Source organism: Protomyctophum parallelum, assembly GCF_964188405.1.
Source record: "Protomyctophum parallelum genome assembly, chromosome: 17".
Classification (NCBI taxonomy): domain Eukaryota; kingdom Metazoa; phylum Chordata; class Actinopteri; order Myctophiformes; family Myctophidae; genus Protomyctophum; species Protomyctophum parallelum.
In genome coordinates this window covers 39,189,040-39,206,094 of record NC_139719.1, presented here as the reverse complement: position 1 = coordinate 39,206,094, position 17,055 = coordinate 39,189,040, and the positions used below count along the sequence as shown (strand labels likewise).

The 17,055-nt window shown below is 41.3% G+C and overlaps 1 protein-coding gene across 1 annotated transcript; it reads right to left on the bottom strand.

Annotated features, from left to right (window-relative positions):
- Window positions 1-445: 445 nt before the first annotated feature.
- Window positions 446-4,543, bottom strand: gch2 (GTP cyclohydrolase 2). Its single transcript, XM_083786672.1, has 6 exons — window positions 4,143-4,543; window positions 3,131-3,240; window positions 2,721-2,776; window positions 1,996-2,027; window positions 1,566-1,650; window positions 446-1,205 (listed from the first exon to the last, which is right to left on the bottom strand). The coding sequence occupies exons 1-6, from the start codon at window positions 4,438-4,440 to the stop codon at window positions 1,082-1,084; spliced, it is 705 nt and encodes a 234-aa protein (XP_083642798.1). The 5' UTR covers window positions 4,441-4,543; the 3' UTR covers window positions 446-1,081.
- Between the last annotated feature and the right edge of the window lie 12,512 nt (window positions 4,544-17,055).

Genomic DNA, 17,055 nt, shown 5'->3' with positions numbered 1-17,055 from the left:
ATTATTGTATTTATATTAGTTTATTTTTGCCAGAGAACACTATACAACAGCAACACTATACAATGCTGACTGATAAAAACTAAAATGATGCCAGACAAGACGAGAGCGACAGATTGTCTGAAAAGGTGACAAACCAGATAAAACACGTTAACCACACACAATGCGTCATTTAAACAAACGTAATTTGTTACAATACAAATATTTACAAGTGTAAATGGATCTATCAAGTATTTCAAGTCTGCTTATTGTCATTTGATGGCCGTTCATTTCCAGCGAGAACTGTGAGGTGGGTCGCTTTCTGTGAACGGACCACTAAATACAAAGAGCACCATAGGAAACAAAAAAAACAAAATCCATATAATATAAAAATCCCCGTCAATCTAAGGCATGTGCAACATTATATATTTAATTAACTAACTAACTAAAGATAATATAATACTCCTATAATATGGCACGGCATGGTCTCCAACAGAGACGAGTTAAGGCACCATGGATTTAGAGATTACAGTGTCTGATTGTCAGTGATCCTAGTAACAAGATAGACCATGATTACCATAACGGATCTATGAAGAGGAAATCCAGGAAACCGTTTCTGATGAGGCTGTGTGTGTGTGTGTGTGTGTATCCTTCTATAAGCCAGGGGCAGCGCTTACATAGATCCAGATTCATACAGCATATTATTGGTCATGGGGTTTTAAACCGGCAATCCACAACTTTCACAACCAACCCTGAATTTCAAATCCGGGTCCCCCCAGGCAGCGAGAACATAATATTCCATACAGATTATTGGTCAAAACAACATCTTATACTCACTAAATATAAAGTTATGGATTGCAGCTTTAAGCTAAATGCGGATCCATCAGAACTCCTGACCTTTTGGAAATGATAAATACGTACAAGCGCTGTGGAGTTATGCCTTATTTTATACTTTTTTATGTGCATCGTGTACGCACGCTGAAAATATCCGATCTACAAGCTGCTTGTGTCCTGGTAGATCTGATGTGTTCAGTGCACCACACGCGGGCACGCCACTACAGATAAGTATAAATAAAAAGGAGTCAGTCGTACACATGCCTAGTTGCTACTTTATAAGTGTGAGGAACTCTTCCCTGGTTTTGGGGTCTTCTCTGAAAAAACCTAACATGGTGCTGGTCACTGTACGGCTATTGATCTTCTGAACGCCACGCATCACCATGCACATGTGCCTGCAAGACAAAACACACAAGTCTTTCAACACGGGTCGCCGAGTGTCGACACGCTCATATGGGGTCAACATACAGTGCTTTGTGTACTGCTGCAATATTTTGAGCAGCTTTAGAACGTTTGTCACATTCCCAGCTTTGACTGTAAACACTGGTGCGTGTGTGTGTGTGTGTGTGCGTGTGTGCGTGTGTGTGTGTGTGTGTGTGTGTGTGTGTGTGTGTGTGTGTGTGTGTGTGTGTGTGTGTGTGCGTGCGTGCGTGCGTGCGTGTGTGTGTGTGTGTGTGCGTGCGTGCGTGCGTGCGTGTGTGTGTGTGTGTGTGTGTGTGTGTGTGTGTGTGTGTGCGCGTGTGTGTTGGACTCACGCTGCCTCCACCACCACAGCAACCCCCCTTGGCTGTAGAGCTTCTGATATTGCCGTGGCAATCTGCTTTGTGAGTCGCTCTTGAACTGAAGGAGACAAGAATGTTGAGCCGTCAAGACCACGAAACGCAATAGATGACATTTTATAGCTTCAATGAGTATGAGTATGTTAATGCAATATATGTATATATATATGTACATCTATTCTGCAGTGGTTGGAGGAGGTCTAGTACCTACTCTTCCACTGAGGCATTTAGACCCTGGTTGTCATGAAGCCCCGCCCGAAGCTCATGAGACCAATATCTCCCCCCAAGTGGGGATTCCCTCTGATCCCTCTGCAATATTAATACTAATACCTCAATGTCCTAAATCACACATGAACTCCTAAGCATGAAGTCTACGAAACATATTAATAAAAATGTTGCGTCTTACCTTGAAGCCTTCGGCTAAAGATCTCTACAATCCTGCAACCAGAACGAAAGAGCTAGTTAGTCCACGGATCAGACATTCTGTTGATCCAAATCAGGGGCCCGGCCGGCCTCTTAACATCTATAAATCATTCACTAAAGTGGGTGTGAAGAAATAAAGGTACACTATTCGTCGGATGTTTCCGACTTATGCCCCTCCGCCAATGTCCCATAATGAACCCATGACCCCAGGGGGTTCAGCTTGTTCCAGGAGCTGACGAAGCAGTGTGTCTTTTTACCCCCCCCCCCCCCCCTTTTTTTTTCATAAGAGCCCAATGCTTTGATGTGTCTGTCTCTCTCTCTCTCTCTCTCTCTTTGTGGACCTAGAAATGGACAAGAAGGAGACAGACAGAGACTGTGATCACATCGGTGCGATTCCCACAGGTCCGACGGGATTTTCTCATGGCCTGACAGCCAGGCTGGTGAGAGGACGGTGATATTGGCCACAGGGCTTAGAGTTTAAGCCACCAGAGAAATGCACTGAGATAACAGAAGAACGCAGCCAGTCGGCAATAACGTCAACGTACAACCAGACAGACATTGTGGCCACTTTCACACTTTCACAGCGAGAGAGAGAGAGACAGAGAGAGAGAGTGTACACGTCCATGCATCTGTGTGTGTGTGTGTGTGTGTGTGTGTGTGTGTGTGTGTGTGTGTGTGTGTGTGTGTGTGTGTGTGTTTGTGGTTTACCTTGCCAGCTTGCTTAGTCCGACCACCTTTTTGTTTGGCAGATACCCAATATGTACCTAGAGAAGCGATAACGGTAGACATTCGGTCAAAGATCGCACAGCATGTACCAAAGGCTCACTAATACAAAATGACATCACTGACGTCACGAATGCATCTCTGTGCGCACGAGCTATGTTAAAGCTGCATTCCGCCACTTGTTTTAAAGAATGAAACGTTCTAAGTTACCAATCCGTATATTCATACAAAATAACAGTGGTTGCAGGTGGTCTCCCAGCTCTTCCATTAAGATATTATACTGCAGTTGTGCCCCCCCCCCCACGCACACACACACACACACACACACATGCACGCAGTACACACACACACACACACACACACACACACACAGAGACAGAGAGACACACACTTACCCTGCCAAAAAATGGCACCAAGTGATGTTCACACAGAGAGAACATATCTATGTCCTTCACTATTACCATCTCGTCGTGGTCCTCGTCGAATATGGCGTCATTCAAGATGTCTATGGACACAAACACATAACACACATGTTCACTGACATGTACCTGACATGTCAGATTACTTTGACCAAAAAAAGAGAAATTAGATGCCTGGGACCCAAACTAGTGGAAATAGCACAACGCGTTGTTTTGCGTTTTTCTTTAGGAAAAGATTTTTATTTTTTCTCCCTGGAAATACAAACGTCTGGGTTTTCGAGGCTACTCAAGTCCTGAGTCCTGACCCATAGAAATTGGTTTGGGAAACAGTGTGTTAGACTTAATAATAATAATGGTACAACTAGTAGATCCGCAGTGGTTGGAGGTGGTCTCCCTACTCTTAAATTGAGAAATGTAGACCCTTGTTGTCAGGTATAAGACTGGTTGAGTAGCACGCCTTGAAGCTCCTAAGAGCAAATGATCTCCCCTGGGAAGGGGGGGGGGGGGGGTTTGCCTCTACTTACAAGATAATCAAAGATGTGTGTGTGTGTGTGTGTGTGTGTGTGTGTGTGTGTGTGTGTGTGTGTGTGTGTGTGTGTGTGTGTGTGTGTGTGTGTGTGTGTGTGTGTGTGTGTGTGAGAGATCTGCCATAGCCAAAACACATTAAAATCCAGTATAGACTGCTAGCTTTTGTTTTTAAGTATATCTGTTTTTTGTTTTTTTATCTATCTGTCTATCTATTTGAAAGAGACACCTTTATTTAAGCCAATAAAGAGACATCTTTAAGACTTTAACCATTTAAGCCCCATTTAACAAATTGGTATTTTTAAACATGTTTAAAGTTGTATTAAATCCTTTTTTAATCGCCTGTATAGCCTATATAATGACATGCCCACAACAGGAATGAAAGTCGTTACAAAGAGAGACCACGACTACAACAACAGGAATGAAAGTAGTTAAAACAGAGTTTTTTTCCTCTTAATATTACCGTAGATGTTTTCGTGGTAGCCCTTGGTTAAGAACTGCATGGCTTTGGCTGCGCGCAGCGGCGTGCGTAACAAGCCCTGGCGGTCCGTGTCCTCTCCCACCTCCCGCAGGATGCTGCTGTACGCCGCCTCCAGGGAGGGCAGCCGCGACGCGTCCTCCGCCACCTTGCGGGACGTCTCGTGTTTGCGCTGGAGCGCCGACTTCTTCGCCTCGATGGACAGCTCGCCGAAGCCGCCGCCGTTGTTGCAGTGGAACTCCGCCACTATGTCGTTCCCTTTGCCGTTGCAGTGGCCGTTCATCGTTTCTTTTTGTCGGGAGGAAATGGGTCTATGTAAATAATGTAGTATTTACTATTTATATGTCTTTTTTTGTAATGGTGATGAATATGTTTTGGAGCGGCTGTGCCTAGTAGTGTGCCATGTCGCCGGTAAAGCGCGCAGGCTTTTATATGTCCTGCATTACAGGCGGTGTCCACTGTGTTCCCCCGCCCTATTTGCATAACTTCCCAATTCGTCACGACCGTGATGACCAAAGCAAAACACTTAGTTTCGTCAGAATCGTCACCAATGAGTTAAAGCTACAATCCGTATGTTCTTTAAAGCGTTATTTTAACAATCTTTATGGCAGGTTTCAATGCAATATCAATAATAGGTTAACTTTATCTGAAGTTATCTGCATTGCAGAGTGGAGTGGAGGTCTTAAATTGAGAATTAGACCCATGTCTCGGATAGGACAGGACAGGTCACAGACAGGACACCTGTCCTACAGTATAGGCTACTCCGCTGTACTGGTTGACAAGCTGCAGTAGCCTAATATTGCCTGAACTGAAGCTCAGTCATAAGTTGGTAAAAAATTAAAAAGAGTAACATTTCCAAATGCATACACAATTAACGCTTAATTTATGATTCACTAGTATACATCAATGTATCATGAATTAATCATTCAAATTGCTGTTAATTAATTAATTAATTAATTAATTAAGTGAAAGTAATTTATATGGTTTAAAAAAAATCTATTTTTGTCTCAGTCTTTGGAATTAAACTTAATTTAGTTTTAGTCACATTTTAGTCACCTGGAATGGTTTAGTGTTAGTCTTGATTTAGTCGACTAAAATGTATTTTGGCGGGCCTTGATGCCATCGTAATGACGCTCTGGATCAAGAGCGTCTGCTAGGCCCAGGCCGTAGCGTAACGGTCTGGGCACCGGACTGGTAATCCAGTCGCAGTGTGCCGCGGGTTCGACTCCCGGACCCGACAAGGCCTTTACTGCATGTCATCCCCCCATCTCTCTCCCGTTTCCTGTCAGCCTACTGTCTGTCCCTTCAAAAATCAATAAAAGGCGTAAGCCGCAAAAAAAATATCTAAAAAAAGAAAAAAAAAGAGCGTCTGCTAAATGCCTGAATTGTAAATTGTAAATTTTACACTGCCTGAAAATTGCCGATCTACAAGTTCACAAAGCGCCGCGCTGCGACGCGTTTTGAGCTTGTAGATCAGCTATTTTCAGCATGAAACCAATTGTAAAATGACTTGTCTACTACCCTTCCTAACATTTTAGTCTATTTTTTATTTGCTGACGAAATTGTCAATATATTCAGTCTTATAGTTTTAGTCATCATGGCTTAGTTCTCAGGTGGTTTCCGTTTAGTTTTCGCCAGTGAAAAAAGGCAGTCGACGAACACTTTTCATCATAGTATTCGACGAACATTTTCCATCATAGTATTCGACGAAAACAACAGTAGTAAAGTCGACGAAAACAACAGTGCATGGGACTCATCATTTTTCACTTGACACCTGTAACCGATCACACTTTCAGAAGCACTACTGTTCTTAGAATACCTTCAGAGAGCAGAGACTCATGACTTCTTCACGTGGCGTGTACAGTGATTACAGTGATTATCCAGTGTACAGTGATGGGGCCCATCCTTTCCTGAAACCCAAGTGCACAAACCTTTAACCCATTCTGACCTGAGATCAGATTCATACGAGGTTTTCCGCCGGACACACACTGGTCTGATGAACCCATTCTGACCTGAGATCAGATTCTAAAAAATGTCAGTCGTTCTTCGATTTTTCAAAAAATAGCAGACCTACAAGCTCGTATCGCGCCACTCGGTGGCGCGATATGAGCTTGTAGATCTGCTATTTTTAAATAGCTAAAGCATAACATGATGCCGACACCAAAATGGGTGCCCGGTCAGAATGGGTTAAGTCCGTGTAAATGGCGTAATTGGGAACAAATTCATTTGTGGGGAAAGATATGAATTGTGAAGTATTGTCAATGAGACTCGTGTTATATATCATGTGCATGCCCGCAGTGATTGAACTTCATGGTTTTTCAAGAGTCTATATACTCTTGAAAAAGTCTATACAAGTATGTGGTCTAGTTGTCTAGCCCATTTTGGGCGGGGACCCCTTTTGGTGTTTTATGCATCATGTTATACTTTAGCTATTGAAAAATAGCAGATCTACAAGCTGCTACGAGCTTGTAGGTCTGCTATTTTTTGAAAAATCGTGAAAATGTGGTGCAAATATATATTCTTTCAGAGCAAATCTTTGCTTCCCTGGAACTACATATATTTCAGATGGGGGTCGGCGGCCAAATACAGATAATTTTTGGGATCCTTGACATGAATTATTGAGCACCTCTGACCTTCTGACCTCAGAATTTAGTAGACTTTGTTTTAAATTTTTGACGACAGGCCTAAATGGGTTGTGTGAATATCTTTTCAAGTCCGAATCTGACTGTATCTGATATGACATATCATAATGCAGTAACACCGCTTTTCCATCTCTTTTTTTACTACTATGCTGTCTGGTCTGAATAAAGAGGAAGTGCGTGCCTTATAAACATGTAAAATAAAAAATAAAAAAAGAAAAGGACCAATCTCAAGAATCTCAAAAACAATGTTTAGAGGCCTGGTGACTTTAACAAAGTTAGTTATCTCTCCTAAATTAAGCTTCCTCCTGTCTAGATAATAATATGACTAGCTATGATGGATCATGGATGAGATCGAATGAACTAGAGTTCGTCATTTTGTGATGCTTTTGTATATTTTTTGTTACAGTATTTGTTTTATTCTATTCCTCTGATAGTCCTCTTTTAAACACAATACCACACACACGCGCACACACACACACACACACACACACACACACACACACACACACACACACACAAAAATACTAATGAATGTCTCTTATAAGCCTCAGATTGAAATCGCACTGTGACACATGTGCCCCCTCTCCAGGTTAATCTCCCGGACATGCTGAAGTGGCCACGGTGTTGCATAGACTACTCCACTGTTGCCAGGGTGACGGGGACACGCTGGAGGCATCATGTGTCTCATCAGGAGGGATGGCGGACGTGTAAGGATGCGCAGCGGAACCAGCTGGCCTCTTTCACAGACTCCAGAGCACTGTGTCACACCAGAGATCGGACCAGGTCACTTAATAGTCCTCCTCTGTTCTGTGACGCAGCCAGGCTTCGACTCGCTACGTGTACACTGTACAGTATGCTAACCGTTCACGTCACAATTACATTACACCGGTAATGAATCACTTCATTGTGGTGCTTTTTCTTTTTTTTAATGGCTCCATAGAGATGCTTTTAAGAAGTAAAACATAACATTTCATGGAGAATGGCTTCAAGACATGCTATAATAACTATACTGTATAACGTGGTCTATTGTAGCAGTAACTGCAATTCCCAGAAATCTCTTTTTTTATTATTTTGTTTATGGAGCAAATGGGATTTGAGATTTACAGGCCTTAAGTAAAATGGAATGTTGTTGCAAAACTTTTCGTAAAAGCTTTCGTAATTTTCCGTAATTGCGGAAAGGTCAATGGTCCAACACTGGGCATTAAATTCCCCTTATCTCCTCTTTTAACATCTGAAACTGAATGAATGGGCAGAGACCTTCTATGTATATGCTATTGAAACTCCAGTGAAACGTACTATAATAATCAGGGACGGATTAACTCATGCACAGAGGCCAGAAAGTCTGCTACCACCCAGGCAGAGCGGGCAGTTACTGTATGCCTACCGTACAAACACACTGCTCTCTGGCCGTAAGGCATGTGTGGGTCGAGATCGTACAGGATTTATAGGATATACACAGTACTTGCATGACATGGATCATATCCCAATTTCTATGGAAGATTTATGGTTCGTAATAACATCATTACTCCCTCCCTGGCTCCCTCACACACACACACACACACACACACCTCGGCCCATGTTTCAGTATGTGTGAGAGTTGTAAAACATCTAAGAAAATCTTGACCGAAATAAAGCATGAAAGATTTTTCTTTACCCTACACTTATTCAGAACATTTGAGGCAAAATAAAACCAGTTTATGCCTGAATCAATTAGTACAATCATACTGTGTATAGCAACATAAGCAGTGTTCTAGTCCCTATGCTTATGGAAGGAGCTTAAACTATTTACTACTTGGCTCTATTCAAGGAAATATACCTACAACTCCTGGTGATCAGAGAGCCTGGGGGCCTTGTAAGGCGCCATTCATACAGTACTCCTATTTTAGAGCCGAGTAAAAGTCGGTTCGGCTCTACAGGGCCGACGTAGGCTCTGTAGAGCCTACGTCATTTGCGGTTCGAGGGGTGGGCGGGTATACCGTCCTAAAGTCGGCCCTTCGGTGCTACTGAAAATTTCTGACGAGCCGAAATCATTTCGGCACTACAGCGGTAAAATAGGAGTATGAATCGGCCCTTAGTCAGAAGACCACATACGAGGGGTCTTATACTGTATAGGCTGTGAGATTCACATATTTAAACACCGAATTTCTTCACTGAAAATGACAGATTTGCAAGTGCAGCTACTCATACAGTAAATATGCCATGCCATGCATATGAATTGTACGTTTTTCTCTTTTTCTCTCTTTCTCTTTTCTTCCTTTACTATTACTATTACCTATGCCATACATGGGCAACTGGTGGCCCGGGGGCCACATGCCCCCCCCCCTCCCCCACCTTCACTTAATGTGGCCCTCAGGTTAATATTGGAATACTGATGAATACTGATATTTATTTAATTTCTGTTATAATTCCAATCATGCAAACATGACCGGCTTTAATTACTCCAATTCCAAAATAGCAAAAAAATATTTCAGGATTTCAATTAAATTATAGCAAAAATAGCTGATCTACAAACTCAAAACGCTCACACTGCGACGCGTTTTGAGCTTGTAGATCGGCTGTTTTTGCTATGACCGTAATATGCAATGTTGTGACTGTATAAATCTAGTGGCCCTCTCCATCTTCAAAGTTGCCCACCTCTGACCTATGCTATAATACTGGTACATTATAATAATACACTTTATTTATATAGCATCTTTTTCAATATAGTTACAAAGTGCTTTAACAACTTAAAACCAAACAAATCAACCAAAAAAACCCAACAACAAACAATAACAGTATCCATGAGAATAGATGCATTGATTTCTGCTGTTGGCACATTTCTGAGCTAGCAAACCTGAGGTCCAATGGGAGGCTGTCCCAGAGTCTAGGGGCCTCCCCGATGGCAAAGTCTAAAGGAAGACGACCAAAAATAACTTTTACTTTCAGGTGCACAATAACAACCGTGAACCTTGAAACCCATGTAACATCTAAATACAAAGGCTGGATTGGTTGTGGTTTTGCGTCATTCATGTAGAGTAGAGTAGAGTAGACCCCCCCACACCCACCTCACAACCACCTGCAACCCCCAGGCACATGTACTAATGGTGTTAACTCCACATGGCCTAAAGCACCACAAACACACAGACAGAGACACGTCTACACACACACACACACACACACACACACACACACACACACACACACACACCTCCAGCTGCTTCACAGGTGACAACACTGAGGAGCACGACAGTGGAGAAGAAGTTGGTGCAGTGTGTGGACTCTGTGGAGTGTCCGAGTGTGGCCGGTAGCTATGAGGATTTACATTGTACAACGAGGCACGCAATGGTCGCTCAACCGACACTGTATCGATGACTCAGCCGTTCGGTTTCCGTGATGTCATTTTCACAGTGACATTTTCGTGACATCACAGAATCGCTGTGTCATTGTGGCAGCGCAGCAATTCTGTGACGTCATAACGAACGGCACAGCAATTTTCTGACGTCATGTGACACAGCGGTTCTCGTGACGTCATGACACAGCGGGTTCTTGTGACGTCATATGAGTCATGAGTCACAAATTATTCTGTGATGTCATATGACACAGCGATTCTGTGATTTCATCATGATTGATAACACACGTCATTCTTTTCCTATAAGCGTTGGGCGGGACACTGTATGTTCAGTGTGACTTCAGTGTTTAGTTTATATACAGTGCAAGCTTTAGTATTGTGGTATACCGCTTTGTTTGCATATGTATTTGATTGTGCTTTGGGCGTGGTACTGTGAGGGCACCATGACTTTGTGTTTTATGTTCTGTGCTTATAGCTGTGGTTCGCAACTATGTTTGCCATGCAGGGGCCACTGGTGGGCTGTGAGGATACTGCAAGTGGGCTCCCAAATAATTGGCAAAACACTATGATTTATTTTAAATAATATAACCTAATGTTACATTCCTGTAGTCTAGGGCAGTGGTTCTCAACCTTTTCAGGCTGCAACCTCCAAATATAATCATATTTGAACTCGGGACCCCTCCAAAATAGTCATATTTGAACTGGGGACCCCCCAAAGTAATCATATTTGAACTGGGGATTTTTGCTATTATTTGAATTGAAATCCAGATTATTGTTTTTGCTATTTTTGAATTGGAATCCTGAAAAGTTACATTTCTATTTAATTTCCAATGCCTTTCAATTATAGTTATGTTAACATTATGAACTAAATACAAATGCATTGGACATAAGAAAATAACATTTTCACGGTGGTAGTGCTGTCGCCTCACAGCTAGAAGGTCCTGGGTTCGATTCCCGCGGGGGACGCTGTGGGCACTGGCGGCGTGTTCCCTCCTCCACGTCATCAGTGCCCATACCCGAGGCGGGGGTTGGCGAAAGGGCCTTTCTGTGTGGAGTTTGCATGTTTTCCCCGTGTCCCCCTAGGGTAGATACCCTCACAAAAACATGCCGTAATCCTGGTCTCTAAAACTACCTCCCCCTGGCCAGCCGGGGCACCTGATGGAGGGGAAAGGAACTGGTCGGAATAACGTGTCCCTTCCACGCGCTACGTCCGGCCGGGGAAATTCCCCTCTGTCAGGTGAAAAGAAGCAGCTTGGACTCCTCATGCATAGAAGGAGGCATGAGGTCAGTCCGCTGCCCCCCCAGGTTGGCAGAGGAAGTGTAGCGCCCAGAATTACATTAGACAATTGGCACTGGGTGAAAAGAAAACTGGGTTACAAAATTGTGGGATAAAAATTAAAGTAAAAAAAAAAGAAAATAACATTTTAATAAGTAATTAAAGCGGGTTATGTTTGCAAATCAACAATATCAGTATTCTGATATTAACCTGAGGGCCACATTAAGTGAAGATGGGGGCCGCATGTGGCCCCTGGGCCGCCAGTGGCCCATATATGCTCGTAGGGGAATAAAGGATTGTCACATACAGGTTGGAAAGTGAAGTCTGGTGTATGCACGCATTGAGACAGTTTTATTTTAATTTACGATGTTTATGCCCCAAAATGACATATATATATGGGTTCTGTAGCATTTTGTAGCAATTGTAGAAATATACCTTAATTGTTGCATGTTTACGCATGTAAATTACTTTTTTTTCCTTTTTCTTTTTACATTTAGTAGAAAATAACCCATATTGCATCGAGGTGCCCGGATGTCCCTATAGTGTCCACTGTCCACCTATCCTTTTACCCTTGGCAGTATTCAATCAGAGAATCGATCAGCCAAAGAACAGGGTGTACAAGTGTTACCAACATTTTAGCAAACAACATTCATAACAAACAACTCTCTACTACCCAGGGGGCAAAGGGGGTTGACCTGCATTTAATCATTGATTTATACATTTCTTTGCATATATTTATTTATTTTTGCATTTATTTATTTATGTATTTATTTTTAGTTATGGCAGTTTTAGCCCTCCATATTATGGTGCATATTTACAAGATGGATTTCTACGATGATTGTTGACTGTTTTGGCAAACACAAGCAATATTAATCCATTGGCTAAGATTCATGGCACAGAAGGGACATATATTCTTGAGCTTGCATATTGTCAAAATGGCTGCAAACATGAAAAAGAAAAGAGACATTACATTTCCTGTCAGTATCTATTACCCAGGTGGGCAAACCACGCCTTTTTTGGATACCTTCATTTGCCATAACATCAAAGGTTGTCCACCAGAAATATCTATGACCCAATAGAATCACAACCTATATGGACACACCGATCAATTTATTTTCTGGAAATCCAATATGGCCGCCACAATATTAGCCCCCATTAGCCTATAATGCGGGTGAATAGGGCAACATTTTTAACTGAGGGATATTTCCACGAAACTTCACAGGTTGATCAATGATATGAATACCATATTTCAACATGTATTTGTTACATAACTCTGTTGTCAGGAAGAAACCACCAACTCCAAAATTTTCAGGAAATGAAAAATATAAAATTTTCAGGAAATGAGAAAACCTTATATTTTGAAAACAAAGCAATACTGCCTCATCAAAGTTGGCGTTAAAAAAGAGCACAGGAAAGTACAGTTCAATACAAGGTTTTCTAAGAGGATTATAGACCCAAGAAAGCCTACGGCTTGTTTCCATTGGTGTCTTTCGTACTCAATACACTTTGGGGCGCATTGCAGTAAAAAGTTCACGTTGCTATAGGCTATTGGTCAGGGACAAACACAACACGCATGTTTTTAAAAAGGTTTAACAGAGACCATGATGCTGGTTTTGTTGCCTGGAGCATATATTTATTTATTTTTGCATTTATTTATTTATGTATTTACTCAATACACTTTGGGGCGCAAAGGAGAGAGCACATGCCTTGAGCCTTCTCTTCATCGATGGACATTGCAGTAAAAAGTTCACGTTGCTATAGGCTATTGGTCAGGGACAAACACAACACGCATGTTTTTAAAAAGGTTTAACAGAGACCATGATGCTGGTTTCGTTGCCTGGAGAAGATCCTGTTTATTTTATGTTAGTAACATGTTGCTCAGGTACATGACACAATTAAGGGTCATTTTGGTACAGGATGACAGTTTATTGAAGCCTTGTATTAAATGTTAGCTGATACATTTCATACAACCAGTAAAACAAAAATACAATAACAGTCATTTCACATTTTAGATCCAAATATATCCTATAAAACAATGACATTTCTGAAGGCCTGAGGTTCCTCTGTATTGGTACATGTTGAGACTAGTAAAATGAGAGTAAAAATCACAATTTGCCAGCTGTAATCGCTTCTACTGATTATATAGAACGATGGCCCACATTCAGGGTATTTAGAATTTAACACACACAAACCCACTGCCCCATTTCGGCGATAGGGGTCAAAACCCACTGTGAAATAGAGGTAAAAAATATATAAAGAAAACGGTCCTATTTCAGCAATAGGGGCCAATGGTCACAGTGCTGCCAGATATTCAGATATCAGTTCACAGGATTTGATCTGGATACAGCGGATGTTCCATTTGTGTCATATAATGTACATTCACTTTATCGCTGCACAATATCTGATCTGGCCACAGAGGATGTTCCACGTTTCATAATTAAGGGCTTACAGTATGTACTTGGGGTGGTTGTATTTTGACTCCCTGCTCTTCTATTGAGACAGTTAGATCGCGTCAAAGGTCATGTCCCACCTGGATGCCGGATCTGGCACGAATTTTGATCTGATGATCAAGATTCAATTTATGATCAGAAACTGTTCAAGATTCAATTCATCCCTTGAGCAAGCAGGCAGGCTCTATTAGCTCAATGATTAAAAAAAGGACAGACAGACACAGAGACAGACACAGCCAGGGACACACATAGCTGTCTATAGTGGTTAGCACCACTTTGTGTGGGAAGGTTATAATAAGTTATAATACTTGACTGTATGGCCTGCATGATGTGTACAATACAGTCTGCAGTACAGTAAATGCTGTGTGTACACATAATATATTCATTCTCTATTATCATGTTCACTGTTGATAGTTTGTACATTCATATATTAATTAGATTCATTCACAGACTGTATACATGTACATTTACAGTATATATATATTTTTATATCCATTGATAGCCTGAACACACATATTCACCTATTCATTCAGAGAGCCGGGGCAGATGTCTTTCACTGAGTCTTACTGCTGCAATGACACCTGTACCCAAATAAGCTCTATCTCATCTTATCTGATCTCATCTTAAATGATTAAGGATCAAGCATGCAGGTGACAGCCCCACTGGGCCTGGCCCGGACACAAAGGGCTGAAATGTTCAGTGTATTGCATTCATGATCAGTGATCACTACATTTAATATATCACACATTTAATTTATATATGCTTAGGTGTGAGTCTGACCTAGATGGACTACAGTGATTTCTGTACATTATTAGTGTTGCCTAGTAAGTGCCCTAGTGACTCGTTATGGCTCGTATGTTGTTTAGCTCATACTGTATTATGTAAATAGCCACATTCGCGAACAACATGGCTGGCAGTGGCCACCATGCTTATGAACAATAGCTAATTAATGCACCTTAAACACATTTTGTGCACTAGTATGTTGTGGATTCAAGCATTGTGCAATTGATATTGGTATAGTACAATTTTACTGGTGTTTACGCTCACATTCATGAAACCCATGAAAAAAAGCACATTATGAGTAGCTGATCCTTGGTAAAAATGAGAAGCATCTTCTAAAAAAGAAAAAAGGAAAGTTGGGCATGAGAGTTATGTCATAATAAACCATAACAGATTGATTTCCGTGCAGCTCCTTTGGAATGTCAGTCATGAGACCAAGTGGACAACCCACAAATCAGAATGAACCAGGTCACCGTGTGTGTGTGTGTGTGTGTGTGTGTGTGTGTGTGTGTGTGTGCGCATCTCGTCGTCTCACTTCCCACGGTTGGAGGTACAGTAGTGACACACGCACACACGCACGCACACACACACACACACACACACACACACACACACACACACACACACACACACACACACACACACACACAGCAATCCACCATCCAGATGGTTAATTTAACTCTGGGTGCAAAAAAGAAAACGGTTCACTATCAGGTCTGGTCTTAAAAAAGGTCATGCATACCCGGTCTGTGCATTATATTGCAAAGTGATATTGATGATATGCTGACAATTTAATGGTGTAATGGCAATGGTGTAATGTCCTTTGCTACTCAGAAATATGTCCAGTTGACATATAGCCTACCTGAGTGGCACTGGCATTACACCATTAACAGATGGTCTTTTGTCAGGTGTTTGCTGTGAACAAAGTGCAATTTAGCCTTTTTTTTAAAGAGTGTAACTTAGCCTTTTTTAAGAAATACAAGGAACACAGACAACACAGACAAATAATACTCTGGGAAAGGCCCAGGTTAAAATGTTCCACACTGTTGGGCATCATCATTGTACCCGTAAGTTATATATGCGGGAACACCTACTATTAAGTTGCAAAAAACGACTTTCTGGCCTTGACAGCCCATACATCCAAACAGAAAAGTCCTATCTGATTGTACTAAACGACGTTAAACAACATTAAACTCACTTTGCCACTTGATTTTGCCACTCACTTTATCCAATGCGCTTACCATCTATTCAGTTACGAAGCTGTGGGCCGTATACAATTTGTCCCAGGGCCACATTTGGCCAGCGGGCCGCACTTTGGACAACCATGGCCTATATTTACAGACATGCCCAGAGCCCTGGTAATATAGGATTCAGAATAGTTGCTATATACGTGTGTCCACATCAACACGGCCTCTTACACATAACGTAAGACAGACATTACATACAGTAATACTAATTCTACTATATACTGCAGGCGACCCCGTAAAATCTGAATCCCCCCACCCCCTTTTCCCCTTACTGTATAAGTTTCTTTTCTCTTTTTACCTCCTTGCATGATTTCCTTTTTTTAAGTGTATATTTGTCTCTAAATGTTCTGATGACTTGAAAAAGGTGGACCCTGATCTGTAAACAATGTCGTCCACAGTAACAGTCTTTGTATTGAGTTGTGCTTTTCATGTGAAATGTACCCATTCTGCAAACTGTTAATAAATACTTCAATCAATCAATCAAAACATTTGTCATGGCTGTTGCAAATACACATCAGACTCTGCTGCCATCTGCTGGTGATACTCTAATTATTATTTCATCTTTTTCTTTTCAGCTTAAATTTTATTCATTTTTCATGAACATGAACAAAAACACACAAAAAACAATAGGACATCACAGTATATGTTGCCAGACAGCATCTTGTGAATTAAGAAATATAATAGAAAGATCATCATTTGGTTTGAAAGTACATGCCATATCGATATCATGCTATGGGCACTTGTTTTTACAGATAGACAGATTACTGTAAAATGACCAAACTACCAAATACCTCACTTTGACCCAACCCAATTGTTATTTACAAAGAGTGATATACAAGGATTACAACAGGACCTTGACCTCCTGCACACATTTTCAGACATATTCCAAAAAAGACATAACCACCTAAACCAAAAAATATTTCTAAATAAGACAGCACTAGATTGATTGGTTGAATAGATTGATTGATTGATTGATTGATTGATTGATTGATTGATTGATTGATTGATTGATTGATTGATTGGTTGAAATATTTATTAACAGTTTGCAGAATTACAGTACTTTTCAAGCACAAACTCAATACAAAGACTGTTAACTGTGAGTGGACGACCCAATTAAGCATTACACTTGTTTACATGTTCAATTCATCAAAAAATGTAGCACAGGACATTTCAAC